Consider the following 16,635-nt stretch of genomic DNA (forward strand, 5'->3'; position numbering starts at 1 on the left):
TCACATCTTGTGAAAACTGTTCTCTTAGATGTTGTACCCTTCCCTAGATGGCACTCCTTGAAGATTTCAGACGTCTGAGTCTATGAGAGCCCGGCACTGAGCTTGACAAAGAGAAGGCATTCCGTAAAGTGGCAGAGCAGAACGGAAGCAGTGTGAAAAGATGTTCATTGCAGGCCAGGGAAGTAACTGAGGGCTCCTCCCGGAACAACGCTGATGTGGATGTAGCCACAAATATTGAACAGGAGCGACACAGAGGAGATGATGCCTCCCTGTGAGGCTAAATGCCCAGACCCAGGAGTGGCCAGCCTGACATGTACCAGTGAAAACTGGGAGAAACTACAGGAAATAAGTTAGTGCATAAAATAGGGTTCAGGGTATTCGGAAGGGTCATGAGTGTCTTGAGTATTTCTGGCTATTCTCTTGCAGGCGTTCAAAGATTTTTGAGCAAAGAGTGATCTAGTGAAATAGTTTTTAGGCAAGTAACAGAGACTAACCCATTCACAGGATGGATGGTAAGAGATAAGGCTGGGAGTCAGAGGAGCAGTTATGTAGCAGGAAGAAACAAGTTCTGAGTTAAGATGGGGATGTGACAGCAAGTGCTGAGGGTTTCCAAGGAGAAACTAAAAAATACCTCATACTCTATCGGCTGCAGAAACTAAGGAGAAAAAGTCAGGTTTATAAATTAGAGCGTATTAAGAAACACAGAAGTCGACTCTGGAGTTCAAACTGGCTTGGGCTGGAAAGTTGGCTTGGTCTCTTCCTAGCTGGTGACTCCAGACCAGTTGGTAAATGAAGCCTCAGTCCTCTTCTCTTTTCCAGGCACATTTCTTTCTGAATATCATTGCATTGAAGGCTTGAAACCCTCTACCTTGACCACCACACTTGTCTGACTGCTGTTCCCACATGAATATTTAATGAAGCCTCTCAAATGTAACATGCAAAGAAAGCCCCCCCTACCCAGTAAGCTGCCTCTCCCCAGCCACCCCATTTCCTACATGACATAGTCCACCTGGCCGCTCAGGCCAGAAACCTAGTTCAGATCAACACTGACTTAATTCTAATAAAACAGCAAGCTTGTTCCAATACAGCTCCATTTTCTTCTGTGTCCTTTGCGCTACTATTACCATATGTAAAAGTTTGCTCAAATTCATGTTCATTGAGTCAGTGATGCCAACGACCCATCTCATCCTCTGTTGTCCCCTTTTCCTTTTGCCTTCAATCTTGCCCAGCATCAGAGTTTTTTCCAATGAGTCAGCTCTTCACATCAGGTGGCCAAATGGAGTTTCAGCTTCAGCATCAGTCCTTCCAGTGAATATTCAGGGTTGATTTCCTTTAGGATTGACTGGTTTGATTTCCTTGCAGTCCAAGGGACTCTGAAGAGCATTCTCCAGCACCACAATTTGAAAGCATCAATTCTTCGGTGCTCAGCTTTCTTCATGGTCCAATTCTCACATCTGTCCATGACTTCTGGAAAAACCATAGCTTTGACTAGATGGACCTTTGTTGGCAAAGTAATGTCTCTGCTTTTTAATATACTGTCTAGGTCTGTCATGGGCTTCCCTGGTGGCTCAGATGGTAAAGAATCTGCCTGCAATGAGGAGACCCAGGTTCAATTCCTGAGTCGGGAAAATCCCCTGGAGAAGGGAATGGCCACCCACTCCAGTATTCCTGCCTAGAGAATCCCATGGACAGAATAGCCTGGCAGGTTACAGTCCATGGGGACTGCCAAAATGGGACATGACTGAGCGATTAAGCACACAGTAGGTCTGTCACAGTTTTCCTTCCAAGGAGCAAGTGTCTTTTAATTTCATGGCTGCGGTCACTGTTTGCAGTGATTTTGGAGTGTGCTGTTTCTGTTGCATCTCTCTTACCCATGGTACACAGCGGCTGACATCTCCCCTCCGATTTTTAAATTCACGGTTTTATTTTTCAGCCTTACTCTACGAGTCTCCCCTGTGTCTGTAATCTCAGTGGTCAGTCAATGGCTAGTCAGGGCTTGTGCTTAAAAATCTGCTACCAGTAAGCCTTCTGCTGAGGGTTCCAGGTGTGGGTCTGAGAGCTCGTCCAACAGTCCATCAGGTTTCAAGCCCGCCCTGGCCGTCTCTGTCCTTCAGGCCCTCCAGAATCCCCTGACATGGAGGCAGTCTCCAGGCAGCCATGGTTGTATCGGTATCTTCTCTAGTTTCTCCATGGCTCTCTTGCTGCCAAGAATCTCTCTGCTAAACGTTAGACCAAATCCTCAGGAGGGGAGAGCTAGAGACATCCTCTGTGAGCCACTGCCCGGGTTTTCTGCCTTCCACCCCGAACCGAGTCAACCAAAGCTGTGGTCTTTGCGGCCGTCTCTGCCCCAGGAGAACTCTCTGCCAGGGAATGAGGGGTGGAGGGGAGCCCAGGCAGGAACACCACCGTTCCCACTGTTTTCACTCAAAGGTCAACAGTTTTCTTTTAAATAAAAGCTTCTCGAATTGCTGTTTGAGTAAATTTTCAGAGCCCAACAATGGTTTTGACCAGTTTTATTGCTACTTTGGGGTGAGAAAATTTGTGGATTTTAGTTAATTAAAGTAGGATTTGGTAGGCTTGTATGGAAATATGATTTCTGGGTGGGGGGGGGGGTGTAAATTCAAGTTCTAAAAATTGAAAATATATCCACACCTAGAAAAGCCCCCGGGGTGGAACAAGCCTGCCAGCCCTCACTCAGAGCATGAGCTGAGCTCTGTGGCTGGAAACCAGCTCTGTTAGTCTGTGACTTTAAGAGAAGAATTTTAAAACACTTTTACAAAACCAGCTGCTTTACCAGCAAAAACCAGCCACCACATCATCTTCATACAAGACTCAGAGGCCCCTGTTCTGTTCCCAGTCGCTACTGTGCCGCTGTCCTCTTGGGGTGAAGGGACCTTCTCCCCAAGGTCCCCACTTGGGCTTCTCCCTGGATGGAGAGACTCCAGATTCTCTCTTCCTGTCTTCCTAGAGACGTGCAGGTCATCTACATTCCCTGATAAAACTGCTGATCCTCGGAAGACAGGGCCTACCGGGTTCCCCGCCGAGGAGCCCTCTCACCTGGAACGACAAGGTCTCCACGAGCTACAAACACAATACAAGTCGTGAGGGGCTGTGTTTGTTCTTTTACAAAGCCTTATTCATGACACAAGAAAGGAGCTCAGCTGTATTCATTAGACCAGCCACAAACCGAGACACGGATACATGAGGGCACTGGGTCCTTTTCTTTCTCACTTTGTTTACAGATGACAGAAAGGACCCAAACCACGTGGTGACTAATCAGCTCTTTTATAAAATCTAACTCTGCTCCCACATCTGTCTCTGTAACATAACGAAGTCACTTACTGGTGTTTTATAAAGAAAATTTCCAAAGTTGACTCAAAGATAGAAATAAAATTGGGTATTGGCTCTTGGTATCAAGCACGATGATTTTATTGCTCAAAATGCAAAGACTTCTACAGAAATTCCCTGGTGGTCCAACGGTTAGGATTCGGTGCTTTTCCTGCCGAGGGAATGGGTTAAATCCCTGGTCAGAGAACTAAGATCCCACACGCTTTGCACTTGGCCAAAAGGAAAGAGAAAAGGGGAAAAAAAGGCATAGACTTCTATAGTTTACATCAAGATTTCAGACGTCTGGATTGTAGTTAAAAATATCATCTGATTAGATAGTCCTTAAATCAATAAATACACAGAAATGAAGTTTTAAAGGTTTTAAAAACATCAAAAACTGTTCTAGAAGTCAGTGTAATGACAGAATCTTAAATTGAGAAAGACAATTACCCACAAAAATGCATCCAAATTTCAGTCTATTCTAATTGCTACTAAAACCAGAACCGTGAAAACTAAAGTCTATAAAAGGCTTCATGTTTTCCTGTGCTGTGCTGCGCTTAGTCGATCAGTTGTGTCCGACTCTGTGTGACCCCAGGGACGACCACCCTCCAAGTCAGAGACCCGGTGCCCCTCCCAACGGGAAGACCAGGAACCTATCAGTCTTGGCTCTTCAGGGGCTGCTTGTTGTAAGAAAGGGTGCTGAGCTCCCTTCCCACCTGCACAGACAATCACTCACCTTTCTTCCATTACCCTTCGGGGTGAAAACCACATAGGTGGAAAAGCAGAAAAGGAAAAAGGTGATTCAGTTCATTCTGTGAAGATCTTCAAAGCAAGGGCAGCAAGGAAGACGATGTGTGCGGCGATCTAAGGAAGCTGGAGCTACAGAGCAACGGCGGGCTGGAGGGGTTGGAGGGGTCGGGAGGAGCACAAGGACAGCAGGGCATCCCCACCACCCACTGAGAGCTGACCGCGCCAGGGGCGGTCTCAAATGCCTTTCAGGTGTCCACGCCTCACACAACCCGAGAGGAGACTGATGAAGCAAGGTGCTGGCGAATGCAGGCGGCGGTGGGGCGGGGGGAGATGAAGGAAGAAGTGAGGATTTATCCCACTGGCTTCACTGCTCAGCTGCCAAGTCTGGATAAATTAACAAACTAACCCAAGAAGTACAACTAAAGAACGTTAGCTTCCCAATTCAGCTTTCAAACTAAGATTAATTTATATTACTTGCACACACACCAATTATCAATGAAGGAAAACAACCCTGAAATAAAATGGACAGGACACTGCCTGATTCCCATGGAAAATCCGCATGTTGTGAAGGTCAGTGGGGAGCTGAGTTTAGCAGCTGGCTGCATGGGGCTTTGGTGCTGAACAGACTGGGTTTCAAATTCTGAGCCTGCTGGGGACCAGCTGTATAAACCTGGGGAAAGCATCTAGGTCTCTGAATCTCTGTTTTCTTCAACAATAAAGCTGAGATACAGTATTACAGCACAGGTGGCTGTAAGGACTGCATGGGAAAGCACCTTAGCGTTTGTTTTTAATAAATATCACTGGCAGTTTAGCTATTAAGAGTAATTTACTTGTAATTAAAGTTGTCCATTGTCCTTTGGGGTTCCATCCTACTCATTTCTTAACTTTTATCATTTTCTTTGTTGGATTTTATTTTCAATAAAGTCTGTTCTCTGAACACTTTCTAAAGCTCTCGTGTCTAAGGAAAAAAGTTTATTCTATTATCTTGTACTATTATCTATTATCTTGTACTATGCTAAATAACAGCGCTCTAATAATTCATGTTTTTGAAATGAAGCTATGCTCCAACAAAATGAGTTCTATATGAGACTTCTTGAAACTTTGAAAGGCAAATCGTGCCAACCCCATCCTGAAACTGTTACCTTCTTCCCAAGGCAAGTCCTGCTAAGGCACATAGTCTATCATACCAACTAAGATTAATTTCCAGGCCAGGAAAAGATGAGCAATCCCATCTCTTCTCTGGGCTTCACTAAGTGTAAGCAAAAGCTCACACTTTTGAGAGAAATAGGTGCCCAGGCTCACCTGCCTATAACACCCTTTCAGCAAAATGCCCTACCGTTTTTCAGGTCATCAAATATTTTGCCCTTTTATCTTCTGATTCTCTCTCCATACCTACTCTAAATAAGAACTGTTTAATAAGCCAGCAGCAGCAAGCAGGATGGGATCACTGTCTTTTCCCTACACAAATTTATGTATCAGAAAGTACTTAAAAGTCTTTTCTTAGTCAAGTGACATTAAAGTAGCACTTTAAAGTCTATACTTATGTAATTAAGTAAGTATCAGCCTCAAGCATGGAACCTGCAAAAGACTGAACAATTTTAAATTAAGGTAGATTATTGAGAGAATAAAATCACTTTTATTCAAATATTTCTCTGGGAGGTAAAGCCTTTTAAAAAGACCCCAACACTGCGTTCTAATGATGACGAAGACAAACCCAGTCACTACGTCTCCAACACACTTGCTATTCTTTCAAAAAATAACCCAGGCTGTTTATGCTATCTGGTAAGAAGGTGAGAATCTCTTTTCCTCTAATTAAAAAGAAAACTTTAAAAGAATCTCCATAAATCAGCAATAACCACAGAAATTAATTTCACAAACGTCCAGGACTGATCATTAGTGGTTTTGCTACTGGTCTGAGTGACCTCACCTCTTGGAACTACGGTCTCCTTCTCTGTACAGTGAATAATGACCTGGTGTCTCAGACAGTAAAGAGTCTGTCTGCAATGCAGGAGACCTGGGTTTGATCCCTGGATGGGGAAGATACCCTAGAGAAGGGAATGGCAACCCACTCCAGTATTCTTACCTGGAGAATTCCATGGACAGAGGAGCCTGGTGGGCTACAGTCCATGGGGTCGCAGAGAGTCAGACATGCCTGAATGACTACCACCACCACGACTGTAGGGACAGTTAAGTGGAATATTTGTAGAGAGCACTCAACAAAGTGACTGAACACAGAAGTCATTCCACCATTCAAGTTCCAAAGTTCAAGTCCAAACACTCTATTACATCGTACTGTTTCTAACACAGAGAAGACAACCTGCCCATATCAAGCCTAGGTATTTACTATAACAATACACCACAGGCAGACTCAGCATTCAGCAAGCCCTAATTTACCCAAACAACTTTCTCATTTCTTACCTAAAAGTAAAGAAAAAGAAATACACCATTCATGCAACTCTTTTCTCTCACAAAATTTCACCGTGAACCACATATTTTATATAAATAGCATGGTGTTTGAAAGCATCAATTCTTCAGCGCTCAGCCTTCTTTATGGTACAGCCCCATTACCTGAGTCCACCTGTGCAAATTCCTTTTTATTCTAACACATTCACATGTAACAGCAAAACCCAAAGTAACAGCATTATTTTCCAAGGGATGTGTGTTTGTATTGTCTTCATCTCCACATTAATATATTCTTCCTACTTCAGACAGAAACCCTTGACCCAAGGGAAAGAAACCTCCCTTCCTTGCTCAAGGATGACTGGGTCCTTAACAGAGATTCAGCTTACAACTGGAAACACAACTTAGAATTCAAAATCTCCAAAAGGGATACTACAGTGACTAGACAGTATAATGGAATCTGAATCAGGTCCTTTCCCAAGCACAGGGTTTGAGGATATGATGTGTGTGCATTTGTGTTCAGTCGCTTAGTCATGTCTGATGCTTTGTGACCCCATGGACTGCAGCCTGCCAGGCTCCTCTGTCCATGGGATTTTCCAGGCAAGAATACTGGAGTGGGTTACCATGCCCTTCTCAAGGGGATCTTCCTGACCCAGGGATCGAAGCCAGGTCTCCTGCATTGCAGGTGGATTCTTTACCACTGAGCCACCAGGGATGCCCAAGAGGGTATGATGCTATGTTCTAAAGATTCTTCAGAATCCAACAAGGCCTGGACATCCTACTGCCTCTCACCAAGTAACAGGTTTTCCTTTCTATGAGAATTGAGAATATTTAAAAACCTCAGATCCTAAGCATAATATGCCTAAAGGCCATTGCATCTTTTTGGATAAAAACTATCTGTATCTTTGTGCTAAGGAGGAGCAACCAACACATACAAGTCCCTCACTGTGCTCAGGACCCTGCTGGCTCCAATTACCTCTCCTCGATCAATTCCGGGTACTTCTTTTTAACGACACATTCTCATATCATAAAGCTGAATGCTTAAGCAATAAAGTGCAGAAACAAAAAGCCTGGGCGCTGGGTGTGATCAGACACACCCAGTTCTCATCCCAGGTTCCCCTCTTACTAACCTGCTACTGGAGAAGCAGATCCCCTGGTGCGCCCACCTCCAGGGCTGCTGCTAGGGTTAGTGCAATCCAAGCACCCTGTGCAGCAATGGATACACAATGATTGCTGCAACAGTAACTGCTATCAGGATAAGATCATGTAAAAAAACATTTTAGAATCACTTATGGTTTTCTGGTTGAAATACAGCTTCTAGCTCAGGACAGCACAGCAACACCCAAAGGGCCTGCACCTTCACTCCAAGCCACTGAAAGGCTTTCAAGTACCGTCCACAGAGAGCGGAAAAGAAAAACTTTTATTAGAGTCCAGGTTCCTTCCTGCCACGTTTTATTCCCTCTCATGGGATCGCGGGTTGTCCTCAGGGACGTTAGTACTTTCCCCTGCAGAGTTTCCGCTGAGCCATTAACCACTGCTCATTACCTTCGTGAGGACAGATCTCCAGATCTCAAGTCACTGACTTGAGGCTTCTGCCTGCCAGATGGCATTTCCAAAATCCTCATTCCTCCCCAGTGGAGTCAAGAGTTCCTCATGATATCTCTATTAAGGAATCCACACTGCAGGAGTCCTGTGAGTACCTGCGGTGACAGGAGACGATGGACCCCGTCCCACCTGCTCCTCAGGGGCATGGAACACTGAGCTAAAAGCACATCAGCTAAAACTGCCTGGTCCTTCCCTGATCTCAGCCCCAGCCCCAGGGCCGCAGCTCCACAACCAGCCTCAGGGGCAGATAAGCAGGGAGGGAGGAAGGAAACACCAAAGACCGCTGGTCAACCCACCAAGCATGCCATTCAAGGCCCTCCGCACAGATGGATATCCTCTGCTCAGAAATACCCCACCAAAAAGAGATGCCAGGGATTTCCCTGGGGGTCCAGTGGCTGAGACTTCACCTTCCAATGCAGACGGTGTGGGTTTGATCCCTGGTCAGGCTTCCCTCATAGCTCAGTTGGTAAAGGATCTGCCTGCAATGCAGGAGAACCGGGTTCAATCCCTGGGTCGGGAAGATCCCCTGGAGAAGGAAATGGCAACCCACTCCAGTGTTCTTGCCTTGAGAATACCATGGACAGAGGAGCCTGGTGGGCTGCAGTCCATGGGGTTGCAAAGAGTCCGGCACAACTGAGCAACTAACACTTCACATGCTAAGTGAAGCTTAGCCTTGACCTCACATGCCTTGCAGATCAAAACAAACAAACAAACAAAAACATAAAGCAGAGCAATATTGTAACAAATTAATAAAGACTTTTAAAATGCTCCACATTAAAAAAAAACTTTAAAAAAAAGAGAGATGCAAAAAAAAAGCCCACAAACATGCCCTCAACAGAGCAGAGAATCTCTTCTTCTGAGCTTCTATCATCCATATGCTCAACACCGGGATTATAAAAAGTGGAAGGTACCCCCTACCCCCACAAGCAGTTCATAGTCTGGTAGGAGAAAAGGTGAATTAAAGCAAGTTCACGAACCCTAACAACAGCTCTGATGTGACATCAGTGGGAAGAGAAAAACCCAGCAAAGCACTTGGTGCCCAGGAATGACCTCAGAAAGCAGCTCTCCCAGCATGGGAACCCTCTTCTTGGGAGCGTAGCCCTGGATGCAGGGAAAAGCACACCTAGGCGCCCAGGTGAGTCAGCTGGTTTTAATGCAGTTTAGACTCAGAAAGGTAAAGGGGATGTGACTCAGGTCCCAGAGCTAATGAAATTTAGCAGACCCTGAATCAGACCCATAAACATCTGCCCCCAACCCAGTGCTTTTCCAATGAGTCATTACGGCCACCTGGGGAGAAGGTGGAGTTTAAACTTGATCGCTGCTCCCGTCCAAGGCCCGCTGCTCAATTTTATCATCACTTCAAGGGGATTCTGAGGAACACATGTTTTAGTATCTCCCAATATTTAAAAATATATTTCAGCATAAGTTCTACTTCACATCGAATATCTGTGCTCTGTTTTCAACTGTTTCATTCTGCTGAACACACAGTAAATGGCTGATGAAGATTTTTTTTTACTACTCTCCAAGCTGGTAGCTCCTTTTGCTCCCTTAGCCCTGAATGCACCCTCATCTGTAATAACAATTACCGTGTGATCACCAGTTTGACAGTTTAAGTGTCCTGCAGAGACTGAGCCCATCCTTTTATCCATCAGTGGGTCCCAGCATAATGTAACAAAAGCTTGCTGCATGGCTGACGCTGTGCAACACCTCCAACTCAAGGGTGCCTTTCAGAGGGTAAGGACCACATCTCCACTGTCTCTGGTTTGTACAAAGGGGTGGGTAGCTAAGCCCATGTGACTGTGGGTTGAAGATCACTTTCCTACAGCTTTTACGACGTAATCCCATACAAAGCTTGGCAAACCCATGAGGCAGGTGCAGTTTTACTGGATGTGTCTATATCTTTTATATGTTTCCTGTAGGTCATTTGCTCTGTTGAAAACTACCTGCCAAGTTATCAAGAAAAGACTTCAGTTTAATCTCCCAAGGCTAACAGGCTCTTCCCCGTGTTAACCATCTCACGGGGCTGCTGTTTACACACAAATAAGGGCAGGTTCTTTTCCATCCCCATGGAAAAGAAACGCAAAAAAGCAAAATGACTGTCTGGGGAGGCCTTACAAATAGCTGTGAAAAGAAGAGAAGCGAAAAGCAAAGGAGAAAAGGAAAGATAAGCATCTGAATGCAGAGTTCCAAAGAATAGCCAGGAGAGATAAGAAAACCTTCCTCAGGTGATCAATGCAAAGAAATAGAGGAAAACAACAGAATGGGAAAGACTAGAGATCTCTTCAAGAAAATTAGAGATACCAAGGGAACATTTCATGCAAAGACGGGCTCAATAAAGGACAGAGATGGTATGGACCTAACAGGAGCAGAAAATATTAAGAAGTGGCAAGAATACACAGAAGAACTGTACAACTTCACGACCAAGATAATCACAATGGTGTGATCACTGACCTAAAGCCAGACATCCTGGAATGTGAAGTCAAGTGGGCCTTAGAAAGCATCACTACGAACAAAGCTAGTGGAGGTAATGGAATTCCAGTTGAGTTATCTCAAATCCTGAAAGATGATGCTGTGAAAGTGCTGCACTCAATATGCCAGCAAATTTGGAAAACTCAGCAGTGGCCACAGGACTGGAAAAGGGCAGTTTTCATTCCAATCCCAAAGAAAGGCAATGCCAAAGAATGCTCAAACCACCGCACAATTGCACTCATCTCACACGCTAGTAAAGTCATGCTCAAAATTCTCCAAGCCAGGCTTCAGTAGTACGTGAACCGTGAACTTCCATATGTTCAAGCTGGTTTTAGAAAAGGCAGAGGAACCAGAGATCAAATTGCCAATATCCGCTGGATCATGGAAAAAGCAAGAGAGTTCCAGAAAAACATCTATTTCTGCTTTATTGACTATGTCAAAGCCTTTGTTGTGTGGATCACAATAAACTGTGGAAAGTTCTGAAAGAGATGGGAAATACCAGACCACCTGACCTGCCTCTTGAGAAACCTATATGCACATCAGGAAGCAACAGTTAAACTGGACATGGAACAACAGACTGGTTCCAAATAGGAAAAGGAGTACATCAAGGCTGTATATTGTCATCCTGCTTATTTAACTTATATACAGAGCACATCATGAGAAACGCTGGGCTGGAAGAAGCACAAGCTGGAATCAAGATTGCCAGGAGAAATATCAATCAACCTCAGATATGCAGATGACACCACCCTTATGGCAGAAAGTGAAGAGCAACTAAAAAGCCTCTTGATGAAAGTGAAAGAGGAGAGTGAAAAAGTTGGCTTACAGCTCAACATTCAGAAAACGAAGATCATGGCATCTGGTCCCATTACTTCATGGGAAATAGATGGGGAAACAGTGGAAACAGTGTCAGACTTTATTTTTTTGGGCTCCAAAATCACTGCAGATGGTGACTGCAGCCATGAAATCAAAAGATGCTTACTCCTTGGAAGGAAAGTTATGACCAACCTAGATAGCATATTCAAAGGCAGAGACATCACTTTGCCAACAAAGGTCCGTCTAGTCAAGGCTATGGTTTTCCCAGTGGTCATGTATGGATGTGAGTGTTGGACTGTAAAGAAAGCTGAGTGCTGAAGAATTGATGCTTTTGAACTGTGGTGTTGGAGAAGACTCTTGAGAGTCCCTTGGACTTCAAGGAGATCCAACCAGTCCATCCTAAAAGAGATCAGTCCTGGGTGTTCTTTGGAAGGACTGATGCTAAAGCTGAAACTCCAGTACTTTGACCACCTCATGCGAAGAGTTGACTCATTGGAAAAGACTCTGATGCTGGGAGGGATTGGGGGCAGGAGGAGAAGGGGACGACAGAGGATGAAACGGCTGGATGGCATCATCAACTCGATGGACGTGAGTTTGAGTGAACTCCGGGAGTTGGTGATGGACAGGGAGGCCTGGCATGCTGCAATTCATGGGGATGCAAAGAGTCGGACACGACTGAGCGACTGAACTGAACAGAACTGAAGGGCAGGTCCCTGTGCTGTGTTCCAAAATCTGAGGGTGTTCTTTGGAACTCAGAACAAGTCTTCCCATAGGAAAGTTAAAAAACACAAAACTAACATGAAGGGCACTTAGGTTCCCATGCCCGTCCACAAAAGCTTTTTGAGTCCATTGGTACACCACAGGCCCCAGCCACGCTGTGCTACCTTCTGCAGGGAAAAGGCCTCCCACTTCACAGCCGGTGGACCGAAAACACGGCTCTACCCTCCTGCCTCTTCTAACCAGCTTTTTTAGAAACCATCTGCTTCATCACAATAATTCACAGCAAATCAGTAATAAAGTTCATTATTCCATCATTTGTGCTATCACAAGTTTAAAATTACCATTTGGCAAGCTTCATTTTGGAAACCAAGAGGAAGAGCATGTGTCCGCTTGCCTCTGTCTTTTCATGTCCCTGGAGCAGGAGTGCATTGAGTACTTGGGGTTGGCCAAATACAGGCCACCTGCTTTTTGATTTTTTTTCTCTCATCCTTTTTATTGGCAAGAAGACACATTAAGTTCTGTGATGATAATGTAAACATTGCAAGCATCCTTTAACAACCAAAATTTAGTCATTTCCTTCGTAGTTTAGATAGTTGGGCAATTATCTCACAGTCATGTGAAAATGAGAATATTTCAATTACAGAAGCTAAATTCCCACTACAAGAGGGATCAACATTCAACATCTTTTGGCTGTAAGAAACACTACTTTTTGTGCCTATAGGAGTCCCTGGATCACAAATATTTATTTTAAAATACATTTTTTTTTTTTTTTTGGTAAATGAGGTCTGATGGACTCATGGTCAAGTTCATGTTCACATACTGTCCCGTGTACAACAAGAGGACTGAAAAAAGCTATGACAAGACTGTGTATCCTATACAGTCTAAAATATTTGCTCTCTGGCCCTTCACACAGTCTGCCAACCCCCGATCTTAGAAATGACGGGCAAACTTGTGAAAGTTAATTTCTCCCCAAACTAATTAAGGAGAATCAATATCCCAATATATAGGACCTTCTATTCCTAAATCCTCTTTCTTCTTTTTGCCTCTATCACTTAAGGTTTTTAAATTTTTCCTCAAAAATTTCAAAGCTTATATGAAAATGTAGACTAGAAAAAGCACTGAATTCTAGAATAAATTTTAAAGGTAAATTATCTCATTACAGATCAGAATAAAATAGCATACATGTAAGTGTTAAAGGAAGCTACAAAAATAAAGCTTATACTATATTAAAATATTTTAATTTACAAATGGACTTGTTACAGAGATTGCAAAAACTACACTATGAATAGCTTACAAAATGTACAAAAAAAAGAGATCCAAGAATTTTTAAACTGTTAAATACTCAGGGAGTCCAAATCCTTCACTTAAAAAAATTTAAACCCTCGATGTTCAAAGAAACATATTATACATATCATGTAAAACTAGAGTCAAAGAAATAAACAGAAGTGTATTATATTTACATAAACAATAACTTTAAACAACAGAGGAATGCTGTAAGTCCCACAGAGCATAATTGAATTAAATTCTTAAGTTGGAACTCATTGAACATTTAAAATTAATGTGAAAGTCTGAGTGAAAAAAAAGGGATTAAAAGAAAGAAAAAGAAGGAAAAAGGCAAAATCAAACAGAAAAACATATCAGTATAAAGTGAAATGGAAGGGGTTAAAAGAGATGAAAAGACACACTTTCTAAATTAATTATTTCCTCTTTATTGCCAACACTTGCAACTATTGTGGCAAACTCATTTACCCTCACCCGCTCCACTGATGGTGTCAAATTCTAAACACTGGCAGTACATGCGGGCACAGAACATACTGTAAAGAGTAACGAAACGAACGGTCTCCGCCTGCAGGTCCGCAGCCACAGCACCATGCAGAGCTTTCTACCACCATAGAAATGTTCTCTGTGTGCTGCTGAATACACAGGCCACTGGCCACCTGTGGGGGTCAAGCACGTGTCATGTGGCCAGTGTGGCTGAACAACTGGGCTTTAGACGTTGATTCACTTAAATCTACAGGCTGCACGTGGCTAAGGGCTCCAAACCAGACAGGGGGCTGAAGCGCTACAAGGCAGCTTAACCGATTGCCACTGCCTTTCAGAAAAATAAACCGCTTCCTTTGACTGAATATGAATTCACTAACCTTCCTACTTGGGGGCTTCTCAGGTGGCGCCAGGGGTAAAGAACCTACCTGCCAATGTAGGAGAGGTAAGAAATAAATCGCATGTTTGATTCCTGGAGTGGGAAAATCCCCTGGAGGAGGGCATGATAACCCACCCCAGTATTCCTGTCTGGAGAATTCTGTGGACAGAGGAGCCTGGTGGGCTATGGTCCAGAGTGTCACAAAGAGTCGGACACAACTAAGCAACTTAGTGCACACGCGCACACCACACACACGCACTCCCTACTTAGAAGCATGTTATGACTTCCGTTCACACAGGTATATACAGGTCCTCCGTTTTCAGTAACCCCATCAGATGTTCCTTCTTTTTCCAGATTTACAACATGAAGCTCCTTTTCTCAGATATTAAGTACAGTATCACTTTGAACCTGTCATCTGTGTGAGATTTCATAAGCAGAGTTGCGATGGTGTAAAAACTGCTTCACATGATACATAATCAAAATATTTTACCCCTCCTCTTAAAAAAATTAGAGTCAAAACACCAAGAACCTGGAGTGCTGGCACACAGCAGGGAGAAGGATCCAGGAAGACAGGGGGCACTGCTGGAAACTGAGGGAAGACATGGCATCAAAGCAGATGGGGCGACCCATGAATCACCGAAGATACAGAACAGAATGAGATTTGGGGGAAAAAAAAAAACTATTAAATTGGCTACAGGCCCATCATTCCTTGTATGAAAACTCCTGAAGCCACACATATGTCAGGACTCAGAGACTCAGTGCACCACAGGTAACACAGAACACTCCCAAGGATCTGCCACCACGGTCTGTGGGTACCTTGGCCCCTGGGTGTTCAACCACATCTATTTCCAGTGTCCAGTGTCCATCTCTGGCCCAGACCTCCACACCAGCTCCCAGCATCGATTAACTGTCTCACAGACACTCTATAAAGTCCACAGGCACCTATTCGGCAAATACTCAGAGTGTTTACTATGTACCAAGCCCTGTTTTAGGTGAATATCTTGCCTGGAGAATTCCATGGACGGAGGAACCTGGCAGGATGCAGTCCATGGGGTTGCAAAGAGTCGGACAAGACTGAGCGACTAACACCCACACACACACATTGTTTGAAATGCTTATCCCCTAGACATGCTCCCCACCCCCAGGCTTCCCTATGCTCAGAAATTCTGCTACCATTTACCTTACTGTTCACACCAGGAACCTGGCGTCACCCTGACACCTTTCTTTCCCATCAATCACCAAGTCCTTCCACACGTGCCTTTTAAATCTTTCTCTAATCTATTTGCTTACTCCATCTCTGCACTGCTGTCACCCAAGACTAAGCCAGTGGTCCTTACCCAGAAGTGATCTGGCCCCGCAAGAGACATGTGAAACTGTCTGGAAACAACCATGGTTGTCACAGCCTGGAGAGGAGAGGCTGCCAGCATCAAGTGGGCAGGAGCGATGGATGGTGCTTAGCATCTTATACGGCGTACAACAGTCCCGCCCACCAAAGAATGATCCAGTCTCAGCCATCAACAGCACTGAGGCTGAGAAGCCCTGCTCTGAGTACATGAAAGAGTGATGCATACCGAGGATTTTGCTTTTATATCAATTATAGCCTTGAAAAAATGATCATAATTCAGAATAATTTTTAACGTGGTAGAATTCTATTGGGCCCGATTCAATTATGTTGGAACCTGTTTTGTACGTGAATAAAGTGAGCACTTACTTGTGCATGTTCTCCACTCCTATTATGACCATGATACAGTAGGAAATTCCACTTTGTACAAGAAAATGTAAGGCATACCTGTAAAAAGTAAGAGCACTGTTAGAAGGGTTAGAAGGGCCTACACACAAACATCGAGTTGAAATGATTTAGGATAAAAAGGGCTTATGCATAACTCAGAACATTCCCAGAAAAAAAAACAAGGAAGCAAAACCTCCAAAGCCTAACACTCTGTGGATACCTTAGAGGAGTCTCATCTTACAAGCCCCACAAGGGCTGGAAAACTAAGAACTCCAGAAAGCCACACTTAGGGGCTGAGCATCCCACATTTCCCAGCTACACGAAAGCTCCATGGGGTCCCATTACCGCTTTTCCATTACTAAGGCGCAAGTATGAAAAGGAGCGAGAAACTGGGACTTCAGAATCGTCCTGACGGACGTCACTTTATTGTTTACCTGACTGACTGTGCCAATACAGCTGTGGATCTGTGGTAGTCTTTGCAAGTGTTACTTACAAAAGAGCCCAAAATACCAAATATTAGAATTCATTTAAAAGCGGGTTCACCCAAATTGATCTATTCTGAAAACACAATGGCTCGAGTCAAATAAGTGTCCTTATACAAATCTAGTCAATTCTTAATTTGCAGTAATCCATCTATGGAACACTCTCACGGAAATAATATAGTGTTTTCTAATGTTCTTAT

General features: G+C 44.0%; 1 protein-coding gene across 1 annotated transcript in view; it reads right to left on the reverse strand.

Annotated features, from left to right (window-relative positions):
- MBOAT2 (membrane bound O-acyltransferase domain containing 2) overlaps positions 1 to 16,635 on the reverse strand; it is a 107,842-nt gene that overhangs the window by 39,109 nt on the left and 52,098 nt on the right. The window contains exon 3 of the mRNA XM_070379079.1: positions 15,936 to 16,013. Within this exon, the coding sequence (XP_070235180.1) occupies positions 15,936 to 16,013 (78 nt within the window). The remainder of the gene's footprint in view (positions 1 to 15,935; positions 16,014 to 16,635) is intronic.

Source organism: Bos mutus, chromosome 11 (assembly GCF_027580195.1).
Source record: "Bos mutus isolate GX-2022 chromosome 11, NWIPB_WYAK_1.1, whole genome shotgun sequence".
Taxonomy (NCBI): Eukaryota; Metazoa; Chordata; class Mammalia; order Artiodactyla; family Bovidae; genus Bos; species Bos mutus.